Genomic DNA, 14369 nt, shown 5'->3' on the forward strand with positions numbered 1-14369 from the left:
AAGAATGTGCATTTCTTGAGCTCTACCAAAGACCTACTATGCATATCAGAGATCACACCTCAATTACTGCTCTCAGAATGGATGGAAGACAGGGAAAAGGGGGTAGATTAATCTCTCTCTCTTAGCACTAGTTATTTTTAAAAGTATAGGGCAAGCTATGATTTGGTGAAATGTTTTCCTAAATAGCTACAATTTACACCTTTTTTCTCAAAGGTTAGTGCTGTAACTACCTGTGTACAGGCCACACCCCAGACCAATTAAGTCACCATCTCTAGGAATGACTTAGGCACGGGTAGGGTACTTTTAAAGTTGCCCAGGGGAGTCCAGGGTTCAGCAGAAGTGGGAACCACTGAACACAGCCCCCAACCAGTGCACCGAGAACAGGCCATGGATGTGCCTGGGCCTTGGGCCGGCAGGAAGTGGAGCGGCTAACTGATGGCCTCCTCCCCTTCCCCTCCTGTGCCCTTCCAACACCAGGACTATCTTAAAGGCAGCATCCCCAACTTTAAGTTCATTTGTTTTGATGAGATGTCATTCCTATATAACCTCTATCTTTGGCCAGTAGTTAGATCAAAATATGTTTCAGTAGATGTTTGACAGCAAGCCTGCTTTCCAGATTAGATTAAAAACCAGTTACCCGAATGTTGAAATATACCTCACTATCAGCAAAGACCTGGGCTTCATTAGCTAACTGAAGGGCATTTAAGTAGAACCATGATATTGATTGTGATGGCCACCCGGAGAGGGGGAAAAACCTTTACAAGTCGAGAATTATAAAAACTTCTTTAATCAAGACTTAACATGAAACAGACTTCTGGAATAAAATGGAAAGTTTCCAATACATTGAAACATGGATCACCATACATACAACACCTGGCAGGAAAAAACAAAATGGCAAGTTTACACAATCCCTGTAACAGCCATGGTCTTGATACTCAGAGGCTTCCTCCATCTGCCAAGTGTGTTATGTCAAATACAGAGCTCACTGTGGTTTCTGGGGTCACAGTTGGCAGAGGCTGCAGCCCCAAGAGTACTTGTCTGGCTCGGCCGTGGTACTGCTGGCTCTGCTCAAGAAGCAAAGTAGTCGCCAGCACATTCAAACAGTGTATTTTAAACATCCTTTAAATATCAAAGTGAGAAACAAGAAGGCAACATAATAATGTCATTAGAAAGATGTTAGCAAGTGAGGATAGCTGTGTAAAGCTTGAGGCTGAAAGGTGGCTCGCCAGCTTCATTTCTTTGGCTTCTTGGGCAGTGGTCGCCGGAACAGCAAGATGTGAGGTTCTAGAAGGGTGAGTGAAATCTAAGCGACAAGCTCACACCATTCCATGCACAACCTGTAGGGTACCCCGCTCCCATTTCCCGGCCATCACCCACTCAGATCTTTATAACTAAATTAAGGTTATACGGCCTTAGAAGCAGACCCAGAACCCTGGCCAAGTAGAGAACTCAACAGCCGTTCTTTTGCTGTTTGTACAGCCCTGGGCTGTCCTTTATTAGTTTTGCCAGGCAGCTTGGTGTCTGGTGTCTTATCAAGAAATATACTTTCCTTGTCTTATTTGGAACACATCCAAGAATTCTCTTTCTGATGGAGAATGAAGGAGGGGCCGGGACCTTTTACCAGGCCTTAAAAAAAGGGTACCCTCTGAGTAAGTCAGATATAAAGGAGGCTTTTACTGACGGGTTGTCTCTGAACTTCTGAGACATTTTACTCTTATTCTTACTGGTGCTCACTCCAGGTTCTCTAGATGGCAGGTGGGGTAAGAAACCAGTAAAGCGCCCCCTGCTCCCCCGTCTTTGGGTTATGGGATCGAGCATTCCTTCAATGAAGCGGCCGTTGCACCAACCTGGTTCGTGGATCATATAATGCACCCATCCCTGACTCTGCTGCACGCCAAGATTCCTCCATTCAGATTCGGACATCAAATGGGTTTTAGGGACAAGCTTGGCTATGTCCTTGGGCAACATGACATGCCTGTAACAGAAACGTGTGTCAGTACTGGGTACAGTTTGTTGGGGAGTGCCTGAACACAAAGCCAAGAGAGGAAAGAAAAAAGAAACCAGTTTCTGACGGCAGGGAGTTTCTAGAATCTTATTGTGGGGTAGAGGCAGCTAGAAATAAAGGCCCAAGTTATGTAAATCCTCACAAAAGTGTATCAAAAAGTGCAAATCAATGAATAACCCAAGTGAATGAGCACAAAATTCCAGGTACTGTGGATCCACTGCCTCTGCATTTCTGGAGCTTAGTCTTCTAGTTGATTACCCTAAAACAACATAATGGGGCCCCACAGCACACATAGTGTTGATAATTAAAGGTGGTTTTTAACAGAATTGGTAAAGAAGGGAGGGAAGTGATTTTGTGGAAAAGAAAGGCCTATTATGGGGCGCTGTGTGGAAAAGCCATGATAAAGGATGAAACGTCAATGTCTTATCCTTTAAAATCTACCCTCGATTTCATTTTCCTAGCTCCTGAAGGGCTGTGCCGTGAGATGACTTCTGGGAAACTCTGTGCTTTCTTAACCAAGGATAAGTCTCCTTTCATGGCAAAGAAATTATTATTCTGATTTGACTTGAGCTAACCCAGATAGACTTCATCATGCTCAGTGAGAATGCACTAAACGTTCTCAGTGCTAGTAACAGATTTTTTTTTTTTCCCAAGGAGAGAATTCTAGTCAAAATGTCTGAAAATAGCTTACACTCTAACAAGCCCCTGGCACGAAGATTGGCTTCACTACCTAATTAGTCACAACCAAACAAAACCACCCAAAACAACTCCCCAAAACAAAACGAACACAAAATAAAAACAAAAGTCTTCCTTAAACCAAAATGCCACTGCTAAGGGGTATTTACATCTTCCGGGGCTGAAAACAGGGACTTCTCCTTAGCTCTGCATGTGTTGTAAGCACACAGTTTGGATAAGCTTAGCTCAGATGTAGAGGAAAACAGCTGAGGAAAAGAAGTTAACTGGCTCCGTGCAGGGCCTGGGGTCTTTCCCCCAAACCTGGCGTAAATATGGTCAATGTATTTGTCAGCACTCACTGAGTTCTCCAGAGGGCGCAGAGACCTGCACCAGGCTGGAGAAGAAACTCAAACACGTTTCCGTTTTATGTTCTTCAAGTGAGATGACAAGGTATGAATTAGGAAGTTGTTTTAAGGACTACACTTAACGCAGACTAGAGAATGCCAACATTTGTAGAACCCTCTGTCCTCCACAATTCTCCCACCTAGAATTACGAATTTAGGATTTATCCAATGCAAATTCTGTAGGGATTCCTTTGTTCACCATCCTTGGTGATATCTATGTGCTCCCATCAAAACCTGTACCTATGTCTATCATACCAATTATCACCTTCTTTCTGAAGTATTTCTACAGATTCGTTAGGCTTGGTGAAAGCAGAGACCATAGCTTATCCTTATATGTTCGTAGAACACCTGAAACCTATAAGCACTTCTTAATCGTTTCCTAAACAGATGCCCTTCAAATATTTAAAGGGTATCGATTAGGTCCATGTCAAGTCTTATCTCAACGATCCTGGCTAGTTTTATTCCATTCCAGTTCCTCGAAGTCCCCTTCCTAAAAAAAAGCCGGACAGCCACGCCCCTTTTCCACGAATTAATGAGCCACGCGCAGGCTCGCTCTTTAACTCCCTTGCATTGAAGAGAGGAAAATTCGAGCTCCGCCTTCGCCACTTTATCTCAGTCGGCTCTATGATTCTATGGTGTCGCCGTGAAACGAGCAGTCTCCAGAAGGCAAGTTCGACTTGCTCAATAACATGGAGAACGTTCCCGGAACCCAAAGCGTGCAAGTGGTCAACACTAATACTCCAGAGAGCTTACTCCAAATTCGCTAGCACTTTCCTTCGCGAGAGCCGCCTACCCTTCGCGCATGCGTTTTACGCGCTCAACGCTCTCACAGCCGTCCCGTGAGCCTGCCGCGCATGCGCTGGTTCTGTCGCTTCTGTCCTGGTTACTAACTCCTCGTGCCCTCACTTGTCAAAGCTCACGACCTCATTATGCCCCCCGCGCCGGCACTAACCGGTACTCGAACTCCTCGTCGTCGTATTTGTCCGAATAGTAAATTTGTTTGTGCGACATGATCGCTCGGCCTGACGACCGTCAGCCCCGCGCCACCAACCACCAAACTCCCAGAAGCACGCGCTCCCACCCTCTTTGGCCTCACTTTCAAACACACCGCCCGCCCTTCCTATTGGTTCCTTCGGCTTAAGGCGGGGCAACTCCATGTTCAAGCCTCCTATTGGCTTAGATTTGCTCCTCGTCGAGTCCTTATTGGAGCGCACTTCTTGCGTTTCTCAAGAAAGAACTTAGGTCAAAAATAGGCCTCTTATTGGCTAGTACAGCTCCTGTGCGCGTTCTCGCACTGCCATTGGCCGATTCGGGAAAGTGGGACGGGAGTAGGAGGGCCGGTGAGGTAGAGGGTCAGGGGTTAGCGAGGCCGGAAGTGAGTGCAATAAAGTTTCTCCAGGGAGGCCGGGCCCGGGGAGAAAGTTGGAGCAGCGACCTAAGGAGGCCGTGGCGTGATCCAGAACCAGATCACCCCGCGGTGCGGTGCGGCGACTCCATGAGGCCCTGGTGAGTGGGGACTTTTTTTCTCCTTATGGGACCCACTCCTCCACCCCGGAACCCCTCTCCCGGGACCCTACTTCCGGTCTTCATTTCTAGGTCCCGCCCCCCGAGACCCCCTCCCCGGAAGTCCCACCTCCCAACTTCAGGGGGCTCCCTGAACCCCGACTTGTTTTCTGTATGTTGCCGTCGACCCCACCCCGTCGCCCAGCTTTCCTGGAAGCCACACCCCCAAACATGCTTCCCAGCCCTCCTAGAAGAGAGCCCACGTTCGTCTTTCCAATTCCCCGAAACTCCGAGGCGACGATTCTCCGCTAACTCCTGTCCATCAAAAAGCCTATCTCCCGAAGGCCCGAGCCCTATCCCTCAAAGAACGACTGGGTTCGGAGTCGTGAGGCCACGCCTCCGGGGCTCCGCCCCTCGCGGGTTCCGCCCCTTCCTTGATCCACGTCTCATTGTCCCGGAGCCTCGCCTCCTGGAAGTCTCGGAGGCGCGCGTCCTGGGGGTCCACGCCCCCTCAGGAGATTTAGCTTTATGGGACCCCGGTCTTCCCCTCAGAAGCTTTGTCCGCGATCTGAGTCGTCCCCTCCTTACAGTCCCCTGTCCTATTTCTGTGTCGGGCCTTAGGCTCGGGTGTCCTGAGCTCTTGTGCTCCGTCGGGTGGGGAGTAAAGGGTCCCCTCTCTGGCTCTGGGGAGTGAAGAGATCAGAGGCTGCCGCTGCCGAGGGTGGACCTGCCCGAAGGGGGCTGGACTTGGGGTTTGGCATGAAGGTGGGAGAGACTTGCTCATAGATTCCCAGCCCCGCTCCCCCAGAAACAGCGGTTGTGTTTCGTACCTGTACCACGGGATTTGGGTAGGGCCGTTTATTTGTTGATGTGTCAAAGGACCGGACGTTTCTACCAGCAGAAAACCGTGTCTTGGAGCGTGTATAGGGGACAGTGACCTTTTCGCGGTTTGATTTTTTTTTTTTTAAGGGACTGCTCAGCCCCCACCGCTTCGCTGGCTTCCCCTCCCCCTGACTGGGTTTTTGTCTGGGCATTCTTCCTGGTCCCGCGTGCCCAGCGTTCCCTTCTGGAAACATTCCTGAGGCTTTCGCCATTTCCTGCTACTTCCCGCCGCTCTTGTCTCCCCCTCCCTGCCGGGCTGAGGAGGCGCACGCGGCTTCTCCCCCACACCCGGTCACCCAGACTCCCAGTAGGCAGTCTCATTCCTGTGCAGATTTAAAGAGCCCTACTTCCGCCTTCCTTGCTCCTAAATGCCCACACCTGTTGGTCATCCCCTGCCTCTGGACCCTGCGGGCTCCAGCAGAACGCCCCTCCCTACAGGTGAAGACGTCCCGGTGTGTGTCCCGGGTGTGTGTCCCAGTGTGAGGTTGTGGCTGAGTGCCTCCCTGGAGCTCTGTCCCTGAGCGCGGAGCCTAAGGAAATGGAGTGTTAGAATTCCTTCTCAGGGGCGGTGGCCGGAATGACAGCGGCCCTCGGAGTTTAGCGCAGCACCTTAACAGGTTTCACGTGTGGTTTGTTAATCGCTGTAATCAGGATTATTGCCTCTTTATCTTCTGAAGTAGTGTAAGGGTAGGTGAATCCGAGGTCAGCCCCGGGGGTATATGTGTCTTCTTTTGTGGTCACTTTCCAACTTTGTGGCCCCCTCAAGCAGAGCTGTGGCAGGAAACCGTGGGTGGAAAGAATGGTTTTGAGGCAGGTTCTGCGTCCAGCCTAAGCCCATCTTCTCCTGGCGCCTCTTCCTCCCGTACTGAGCACGGATTTGTCTTCTGGCCCCTCTGTCCCTTCACGGTCTGTAGCTCCCACTTCTGGAGAACTGCCACTCTGCCACCTCCGGCTAGACTTCGCCCCTCTCTGAGGGGCACAACACTCCCAGGGGACACGTGTACCCTCCAGTCACCACTGCAAAAGGGGGATACCTGGCAGGTCCAGGGGAGCCGCCTTTAGTGACAGTGCCCTGCTCCCCTCTTCTACCCTTGACGGCTGGCTTTGCTACCTGGGCCTGTGGAAAGGAGGCCAGGAGAGTGCTTGGCCGTGGCCACTGCTGCTGGCAGGGTCGCTGCCACCGTGGAGAGCGGGGCTGCACCAGCCTGCCCTCTGCAGCAGCGCCTCTCTCTGATGCACCACCCAGGGTGGACTTCGCCCCCCGAATCTCACCAGCTGTGCCCTTCCTCTTGGCCCCGCTCTGCATCCACTGGGACCACTTCCTTCCTTTCCCCGTTTCTCTTGCTCCTGTCCACAGCTGTTGTAACAGAGGATGCTAATGGCCCCGGCTCCCTGGGGCCAGCACCCCATGGTGTGGTAGTGGTGGGGGTGGCCTGGGCTGGAGGATGGGGGAATTTGAGTGTTCAACCAGGACAGGAAGGGAAATGCTGAGCTCAGGGATCCCCTCCCTTTTCCACCCCCAGCTGCCTCTGTTTCCTCCCTCGGCTTCCTGCTCCCTTCGGCCACCATGTCCTGTTTGGATTGATCAGACCTCGTATCCCCCTCCTTTCCTTCTCACTCCTCCATCCTTCCCTCCCACCCCCACTTTACTCCTCCCCGGATTACTAGTTGTTTGTATGGGGGCCAGCGGTGGGGACTCAGCCCCTCTGAGCCTGTGAGTCAGCACTGTCCTCGGGATTGGTCTCTCCCCTGGGCTCCCCGCCCCTGGGAGGAGCCAGGCAGCTCTGGGTCCAGCCTGTTCTTCTCTCAGCCAGAGAAGAGGCTCTACGCTGGGCGGGGATGGGGCTTGGAAGTGCCTGGGTCTGAGCTGGGGAAGCCGGAGGAGCTGGAGCTGCTGGTCCCTCTCCCTCCTCAGGATCCTTGAGATCCCTATGCCATAGCGGCCGATCAGGCCAAGTGCCTGGGGATGCCCCTGCCTGGCCCCCTTGCCCTGACCGGCAGGGGGGCCGGGCCGGGCAGCAGCCTCCCTCTCGCTCCAGCCATGGATCTCCTGCCCCCCAAGCCCAAGTACAACCCACTTCGGAATGAGTCTCTGTCATCGCTGGAGGAGGGGGCTTCTGGGTCCACCCCGCCGGAGGAGCTGCCTTCCCCATCAGCCTCGTCCCTGGGGCCCATCCTGCCACCTCTGCCTGGGGACGATAGTCCCACCACCCTGTGCTCCTTCTTCCCCCGGATGAGCAACCTGAAGCTGGCCAACCCGGCTGGGGGGCGCCTGGGGCCGAAGGCGGAGCCAGGCAGGGCGGCTGAGGACCGGGAGGGGACCACAGGGGCCGCCGTGCCAGACTCAGGCCCCCTGCCCCTCCTCCAGGACATGAACAAGCTGAGTGGAGGCGGCGGGCGCAGGACTCGGGTGGAAGGGGGCCAGCTGGGGGGCGAGGAGTGGACCCGCCACGGGAGCTTTGTCAATAAGCCCACGCGGGGCTGGCTGCATCCCAACGACAAAGTCATGGGACCTGGGGTTTCCTACTTGGTCCGGGTGAGTGAACATCGTCCCTCCGGTGCCCTCCCAGTTCCCTGTCACTCTAGCTTTGGGGGAGTCTCTGTTGCCCTCTTCCCCAGCAGCTCCCTCCGTTTCAGCGCCCTGTTTCTGATACCTGTCGCTCCCCTGATTCTGCAGCCCCTTCCCTCCCAGCTCTGCCTGGACCCCACTTCCTCCTTGAGACTCCCCCGCCCCACCCCCACCCCGCCATGCTTAGCAGGATGTCCAGCCCGTGGGAGGTCCTCACTGTTGGAATGAGTGACTCCTGATCGTCCCCTCCGGTCCCCTTTCCCTCCTAGAGATGTCACCTCATCCCACCCAGTGCCTGTCACTCTCCAGATTCTCTCCCAGGTGCATGATGTCCTCCCAGATTGCCTTTTCCATCTGTCCCCATTCCCTGTTGTCACAAAGTGTGTGTCGTGGGCTGTGGCAGAACTTCATCTCCACTTCCGTTAGGGACCACGTAGAGAAAACTCCTAGGACCCGTTGGGCAGGGTTGGGGGAGGCGGCTGACTCTTGCCCTCCCGTCCTCCCCTCAGTACATGGGCTGCGTGGAGGTCCTGCAGTCAATGCGGGCTCTGGACTTCAACACCCGGACCCAGGTCACCAGGTCAGGGGGGCTGAACAGGGAGCGGGGGGGAGGGAGCCAGACGCTTGGTGCCAGTGGCGGCTGGCCTTTGGGGGGGGGTAAAGGGGCCTGAGGGAAAGTGAGGGGAGCGAGTCTGAGTCTGAACGAAGAAGCAGCTCTCCCTGCACCCTTCTTCCCTGTCCAGGCTTGGGAGGTGGCGGGAGGTGGCAGAGGCAGCTGGAAGCCGGAGCTTGAGTAGAACATGGGGGTAGATGAAAGGTGGCTGCTGCCTTTGGGAAGGGAATGGGACATTTGGTAGCTGGAAAGGGGTGGGGCCAGCCCATTGAGGCCCTAACCCAATCAGCCAGGAAGCGGCCTCTCAGTGTCATCAAATATTAAAGGCCCTTAATTCAATCCAGCACGACAAAGAGCCTGGGAGTGCCCCTGGAGTCTGGCCTAGCCTTCCCCTCCCCCAGCCCTGTGGCAGCCCCGGCCTAGTGGGAGGCAGGCTCTGGGTCTGAGTACCCCTCTTTCCCCAGGGAGGCCATCAGTCTGGTGTGCGAGGCTGTGCCAGGTGCTAAGGGAGCAACAAGGAGGAGGAAGGTACCTGGGGTCGGTGGGGCTCGGGGTGCTGCTGGGACCTGTGGAGGGGCAGGCGAAGGCAAGTGTGGGATGTGGGGAGAAAACCAGAAGACAGGAGCATGGGGGTTTCGGGGTTGGGAATCCCTAGTTTCCGAGACCTCGGGCCCTTCCTTAGCCCTGTAGCCGCCCGCTCAGCTCCATTCTGGGGAGGAGTAACCTGAAGTTCGCCGGAATGCCCATCACTCTCACCGTTTCCACCAGCAGCCTCAACCTCATGGCCGCAGACTGCAAACAGGTTGCTGGGGCTGGGCAGGGGGACCAGACGCACCGATGGGAGGGGGGCGGAGGACCTGGCTGTGAGGGTGAGGAGCTGGGAGAGGCCAGTGGGGGGGGAGGAGACTGGGAGGATGGGGGAGGATGGGGGAGAAGCCGAAAGGGTCCTGGGCCAGGGGTGGGGGGCACTCGGGTGAGCCCGAGGCTGCCTGACACATGTCATTCCCTCCTCCGTCCCCTGCCCTAACCCTCAGATCATCGCCAACCACCACATGCAGTCTATCTCGTTTGCGTCCGGCGGGGACCCGGTGAGTGGCGGAGCAGAGCAAAGGTGCTGGGAGACGAGTAAGGGGCGGGGCTTGGGAGGACCCTCACCAGAGAAACAGGCGTGCTGGGGTGGACGCGACTTCAGAGGGGTCGTGAGTGAGGCGGGGCTGTCAGATCGAGCTAAGTGCCTCTTCTGACTCTGTCCACCCCAGGACACAGCCGAGTATGTCGCCTACGTTGCCAAAGACCCAGTGAATCAGAGAGGTGAGGCGTGGTGGGGGGCACTGGGTGGGGCCCGATGTCCGTGAGGCAGGTGAGCAGGACCCGGGGAGCGAAGCAGGGACTCCTGCCGAGGAGGACGAGAGCCCCTGTCCGTGCCTCCTGCCAGCACCCCGCCTCAGAGCTCACCGGCAGCCTCTGCTGTGCCCCCAGCCTGCCACATCCTGGAGTGTCCCGAAGGGCTCGCTCAGGATGTCATCAGCACCATTGGCCAGGCCTTCGAGCTGCGCTTCAAACAATACCTCAGGAACCCGCCCAAGCTGGTCACCCCCCACGACAGGTGAGCGGGTGGCGGGGAGCAGCTCACGGGCCCCAGAGCCGATTGGGATGGTGGCTCTGTTCTTCCCACGCTCGGGCTCAGAATGGCTCCGGGAAGGAAATGACCCGTGTGCCCCTGCTTCCCACTTCCTGCCATTCTCGCGTTTCCTGTGGCCATCGAGAAGGGCTTTCGGGGCGCTGCCCGCTGCGGTGCCAGTGCGTCCCTGTTTGCCTGTGGCCGGCCACAGTCAGTCCCGGATCTGACGCTGCAGCCTGGCCCCGGCTGGGGGCGCTCTTCATTCCCACTGCCTGGCGTCCGGCGTCCGGCACCCCTTTTCCTAGCTCAGTTATCTATCCGTAGTTCTTTGTTTTCTTGCCCCTAGAAGCCTCAAGAGTTTGAGGAAGGGAGGGTGGCTTCCCACTGTGAAGCCTTGGGCTCACCTTTTCACCTCTGGCCCTCACTCTCATCTGTAAAACTGGGGAGGGAACTAAGCCCTACCTTACGGGGGTGTCAGGAGGAAGGAATGATTATTTATACTGACACCTAGACACCCAGCCTTGGGCCTGCCCCGCCCTGCTGGGAATCCCTGGACATCCCCAGCCATGGCTGCCGTTCTGTCCCCGCCTGAATCCTCCCACCCGCGCTCCTCACTTCCTCCTGCTCCTCTCAGGATGGCCGGCTTTGATGGCTCGGCTTGGGATGAGGAGGAGGAAGAGCCACCTGACCATCAGTACTATAATGACTTCCCGGGGAAGGAACCCCCTCTTGGAGGCGTGGTGGACATGAGGCTTCGGGAGGGAGCCGCCCCGGGGGCCACCCGCCCTACCCCGTCCAGTGCCCAGCCACCCACCCAGCTGGGAGCTACGCTGGTAAGTGGCTTGGATAGAGGGGGCTGGGCCCCAGATAGAAGCAGCTGGTTAGGGGCTCTGGTCTCATCTTCTGTTTGTCCCTTCAGCCTGTGGGCCAGCCTGTTGGAGGAGACCCGGAAGTCCGCAAGCAGATGCCACCTCCACCACCCTGCCCAGGTACAGAGGGGCTGAGGGACAGCCAGGGTGCAGGAGGTGGGGCCGGGCCACTGGACAGCCTCCCTTGCCTCCGCTGCAGGCCGAGAGCTCTTTGACGACCCCTCCTATGTCAACGTCCAGCACCTGGACAAAGCCCGGCACGTGGGGGCTGGGGCCGGGCCCCCCGGCCTGGCGGTCAATGGTGGCACCCCGCGAGACCTTTTTGACATGAGTGAGTGCTGCCGTTCTCCCCGTGTCTCCAAATTCCCCTCGGTGCCGCCTGCTCTGTCCTTCAAGCCTCCCCCGCGGAGGGCCCCGGGGCCTGGGCCTGGGCCTGGGTTGTGCCAGCGCCTCTCTTGGCCCTTTTTGTGCTCCAGAGCCTTTTGAAGATGCCCTCCGGGCACCTCCCCCGCCTAACTCGGTGGCCATGGCCGAGCAGCTCCGGGGGGAGCCCTGGTTCCATGGGAAGCTGAGCCGGCGGGAGGCCGAGGCGCTGCTGCAGCTGGACGGGGACTTCCTGGTGCGGGAGAGCACGACCACGCCCGGCCAGTATGTGCTCACCGGCCTGCAGAGCGGGCAGCCCAAGCACCTGCTGCTGGTGGACCCCGAGGGCGTGGTGAGTGAGGCAGGGCCGTGAGTGGGGTGGCCGAAGGGAAGCCGCAGTGCCCTCCCCGCAGCCTGGCCCAGCATTCCCGCCTCCTGCTTCCCTGGCCGGCCACCTCTGCATGGGCCTCCCCGCGCTCGGGGTGCCCAGCACCGCTGTCTATGGGCTCGGGGTTCCCTCTTTCTCATCGCTGAGCCTGAGCTGGGTCCCCTTTAGGCCTAGCCAGTCCTCACAACCCCAGACTTGACGCCCTGGAGAGTCAGGTGCTCATCTCCCCTGAGCCTCTTGTCACAAATGAGGAAACCATCCTGGAGGGGTTGTGCTGCTCAGTGTCGCGTGGGTATGGGCTGGACACCCTTGCAGGAGGGGCTCCGTCTCTCCTCCCAGTGCCGGCCCGGCCCGGCCAGTGGTCCCTTCAGTCTCGCTCTCTTCTGCAGCAGCGTCGGCCCCCTCTCCACCTCCTTTCCTCCTGTGTCCTCCCCTGAGACTTGCCGCCTTCCTCCAGGGCAGAGGAGAAGTAGACGTCCCTCGGCGCCACAGTTTCCCCATCTGCCCACCCCCAGGGCCAGCTGGCTGTAGCTGCCTCTTCAGTGAGCAGGACTGACAGCCCCGCCCCTGCCATCCTTTCCTCCGGCCTCAGCCCTCTCTACTGTCGCTTCCTCAGCCTTGGGACTTGAGGTCTGATGTGACTCTCCTGCATCCACCCTCCCCCTTCCCGTCCCCAGGTTCGGACCAAGGATCACCGCTTCGATAGTGTCAGCCACCTCATCAGCCACCACATGGACAATCACTTGCCCATCATCTCTGCGGGCAGCGAACTGTGTCTACAGCAGCCTGTGACCCGGAGGCCATGACCGTGACCTTCACTGTCCCAGGTGCTCTCCCGGAGAGCCTTTCAGCCCCTCCCACTGCTCCCTGACTGGCAGGGCCTCTGCATCGCAGCTGGGGGTGGCCTGGACACTGGGTTCCGCACCCGGCTGAGGGGCAGGCCTCGAGTCAGGAGCCTGGGGCAGAACCTACTTCTCCCCAACCTCACCAAAGTATTAATGTAGAAGTGGCCCTCTGCCCAGGGCCTTTCCTGTGCCAACCTGACACCCCCTTCCCCAGGCAGGTGGGTGCTCGAGGCCCCGAGCAGTGTGCCTCATCGTGGGAAATGTCCTGTGGTGACAGTCACCCTAACAGGAAAGGTGGAACACATTACACCTTCGGTCTACCCCTGGGCTCAGGGTACCCCAGAACCCTCTCAACAACCCTCCCTCCTAGTGTTCAAACTTTGTGCCTTTGACCATCTCCTGGGTCTGAAGATATTTTATGCAAATAGTTCTCAGGCCCCTGAGGTCAAGGATAGGCGTGCCGATACCTTCTTGGCTTCTGGGACCCCCTCCGGTTTAGGTTGGGAGAAGACTGGCAGGAGTGGCAGCCGTCCCCTCTCCCTGGGCCTATGTCACCCACAGAGATTGCCTTAGAGCCCCCCTCCCGGCCAGGGGGGAGACAGACCCCTTCTCTGCTCTGTGCCTCCCGGCTCTGGCCCCCGAGCCCAGCGGTCTGTACATACATTTCGCCCCCCCCCCCCCAGCGTGCATGTTCTGTTCTATGCCAAAGTGCAGCCCTTCCTCCTGTCTCCACCCTGCTTCCCCGCGGGGGAGCCAGGGGTGACCCAGCCTGGGCTCCTGAACTGTTAGCTCTCCCAGGTGCACTCTGTGGAGGCCGAGCGGGCATTGAGACTCTGAAGCAGTAGACAATCCCCAAACGCCGTCTGTAGATTTGGAGCTGGATTTATTTTTTATTTTATATGCATATATTTTAGGGCTGTAGATTACTTTCCTGATTTGTTTTCCATGGCTTATTCTTGAGCACAAAGTGATGGTAATCGATTACTCTCACACGTCACTTCTTTGACTTTTCAAAGCCTTTTACAACTCTTTGGCGTTGTCCTCACCCCAGCCTGAGGCAGCGGGGCTGGCAGCATTGTCTGAGAGAGACCCAAGGCGGAGAGAGTCCGTCGTGAGCTAGGACGAGAAACACCCCTGCCTCTTACCGCAAGGCTGGGAGGCCGAGTGTGGCTGCGGAAACTCGCAGGCTGCGGCCACTGAGTACCTCCCACAGCTGCCCGCCGCCCGCCCCCAGGCCTGGCGGGTAAGGGAGAGTTGACCGTTTGAACCCTCGCCGCCGCCTTTTTGTTGTTTGGATGTTTTCACGGGTCTCACTTATACCAAAGGGAAAGAATCTTCATTAAAGTCCGTATTTCTTCTACCTCGGCCTCTTAGTCCCTGTCGCTGCCCGTTTTTCGCCGCGCGCCCTCCCCTGGCCTCGTTGGGGCCGGTGCCAGCGGGAGGGCGCTCGCGACCCCGGGGGCGGGGTGTGTGTGTGTGTGTGTGTGTGTGGCGGAGGTGCGTCGGGAGGGCCGCGGTCCAGGGACGATGTTCGCGTCTGCAGAGGGGACCGCGGTCACAAGCGGCCAGCCCTCCTGGACGCGCGCCTGCGGCGGCCCCCCGGCCGCGGGTGGTACGGTCCGGCCCGGAGGC

The 14369-nt window shown here is 57.3% G+C and overlaps 2 protein-coding genes across 3 annotated transcripts; one reads left to right on the top strand and one right to left on the bottom strand.

Annotated features, from left to right (window-relative positions):
- Positions 1-767: 767 nt before the first annotated feature.
- Positions 768-4184, bottom strand: CKS1B (CDC28 protein kinase regulatory subunit 1B). The gene is made up of 3 exons (XM_016135652.2): positions 4037-4184; positions 1848-1975; positions 768-1284 (listed from the first exon to the last, which is right to left on the bottom strand). Exons 1-3 carry the CDS (start codon positions 4093-4095, stop codon positions 1232-1234), a joined length of 240 nt encoding a protein of 79 aa, XP_015991138.1. The 5' UTR covers positions 4096-4184; the 3' UTR covers positions 768-1231.
- Positions 4185-4412: 228 nt separating this feature from the next.
- Positions 4413-14097, top strand: SHC1 (SHC adaptor protein 1). 2 transcript variants are annotated; one of them, XM_036234846.1, is made up of 13 exons: positions 4413-4590; positions 7838-8005; positions 8548-8618; positions 9116-9179; positions 9334-9453; positions 9686-9739; positions 9911-9962; positions 10131-10257; positions 10907-11105; positions 11192-11261; positions 11341-11472; positions 11618-11856; positions 12570-14097. In XM_036234846.1, exons 2-13 carry the CDS (start codon positions 7841-7843, stop codon positions 12696-12698), a joined length of 1422 nt encoding a protein of 473 aa, XP_036090739.1. In that variant the 5' UTR covers positions 4413-4590; positions 7838-7840; the 3' UTR covers positions 12699-14097. The 2 variants fall into 2 exon arrangements, with proteins under 2 accessions (XP_036090739.1, XP_016003428.2); XM_016147942.2 differs by lacking the exon at positions 4413-4590 and having other exon boundaries at positions 5929-8005.
- The last annotated feature ends 272 nt before the right edge of the window (positions 14098-14369 follow it).

Source organism: Rousettus aegyptiacus, unplaced genomic scaffold (assembly GCF_014176215.1).
Source record: "Rousettus aegyptiacus isolate mRouAeg1 unplaced genomic scaffold, mRouAeg1.p scaffold_m13_p_17, whole genome shotgun sequence".
In the NCBI taxonomy this organism is placed as follows: Eukaryota; Metazoa; Chordata; class Mammalia; order Chiroptera; family Pteropodidae; genus Rousettus; species Rousettus aegyptiacus.

Coding starts and splice junctions, on each gene's coding strand:
- CKS1B (XM_016135652.2), bottom strand. CDS start 4,095: ATGTCGCACAAACAAATTTACTATTCGGACAAATACGACGACGAGGAG. Junction 1,976..4,036: donor GACGAGGAGTTCGAGTACCG/GTTAGTGCCGGC, acceptor TTTCTGTTACAG/GCATGTCATGTTGCCCAAGG. Junction 1,285..1,847: donor TTATATGATCCACGAACCAG/GTTGGTGCAACG, acceptor TCACCCTTCTAG/AACCTCACATCTTGCTGTTC.
- SHC1 (XM_016147942.2), top strand. CDS start 7,436: ATGCCCCTGCCTGGCCCCCTTGCCCTGACCGGCAGGGGGGCCGGGCCG. Junction 10,258..10,906: donor CTGGTCACCCCCCACGACAG/GTGAGCGGGTGG, acceptor TGCTCCTCTCAG/GATGGCCGGCTTTGATGGCT. Junction 11,473..11,617: donor GCGAGACCTTTTTGACATGA/GTGAGTGCTGCC, acceptor TTTGTGCTCCAG/AGCCTTTTGAAGATGCCCTC.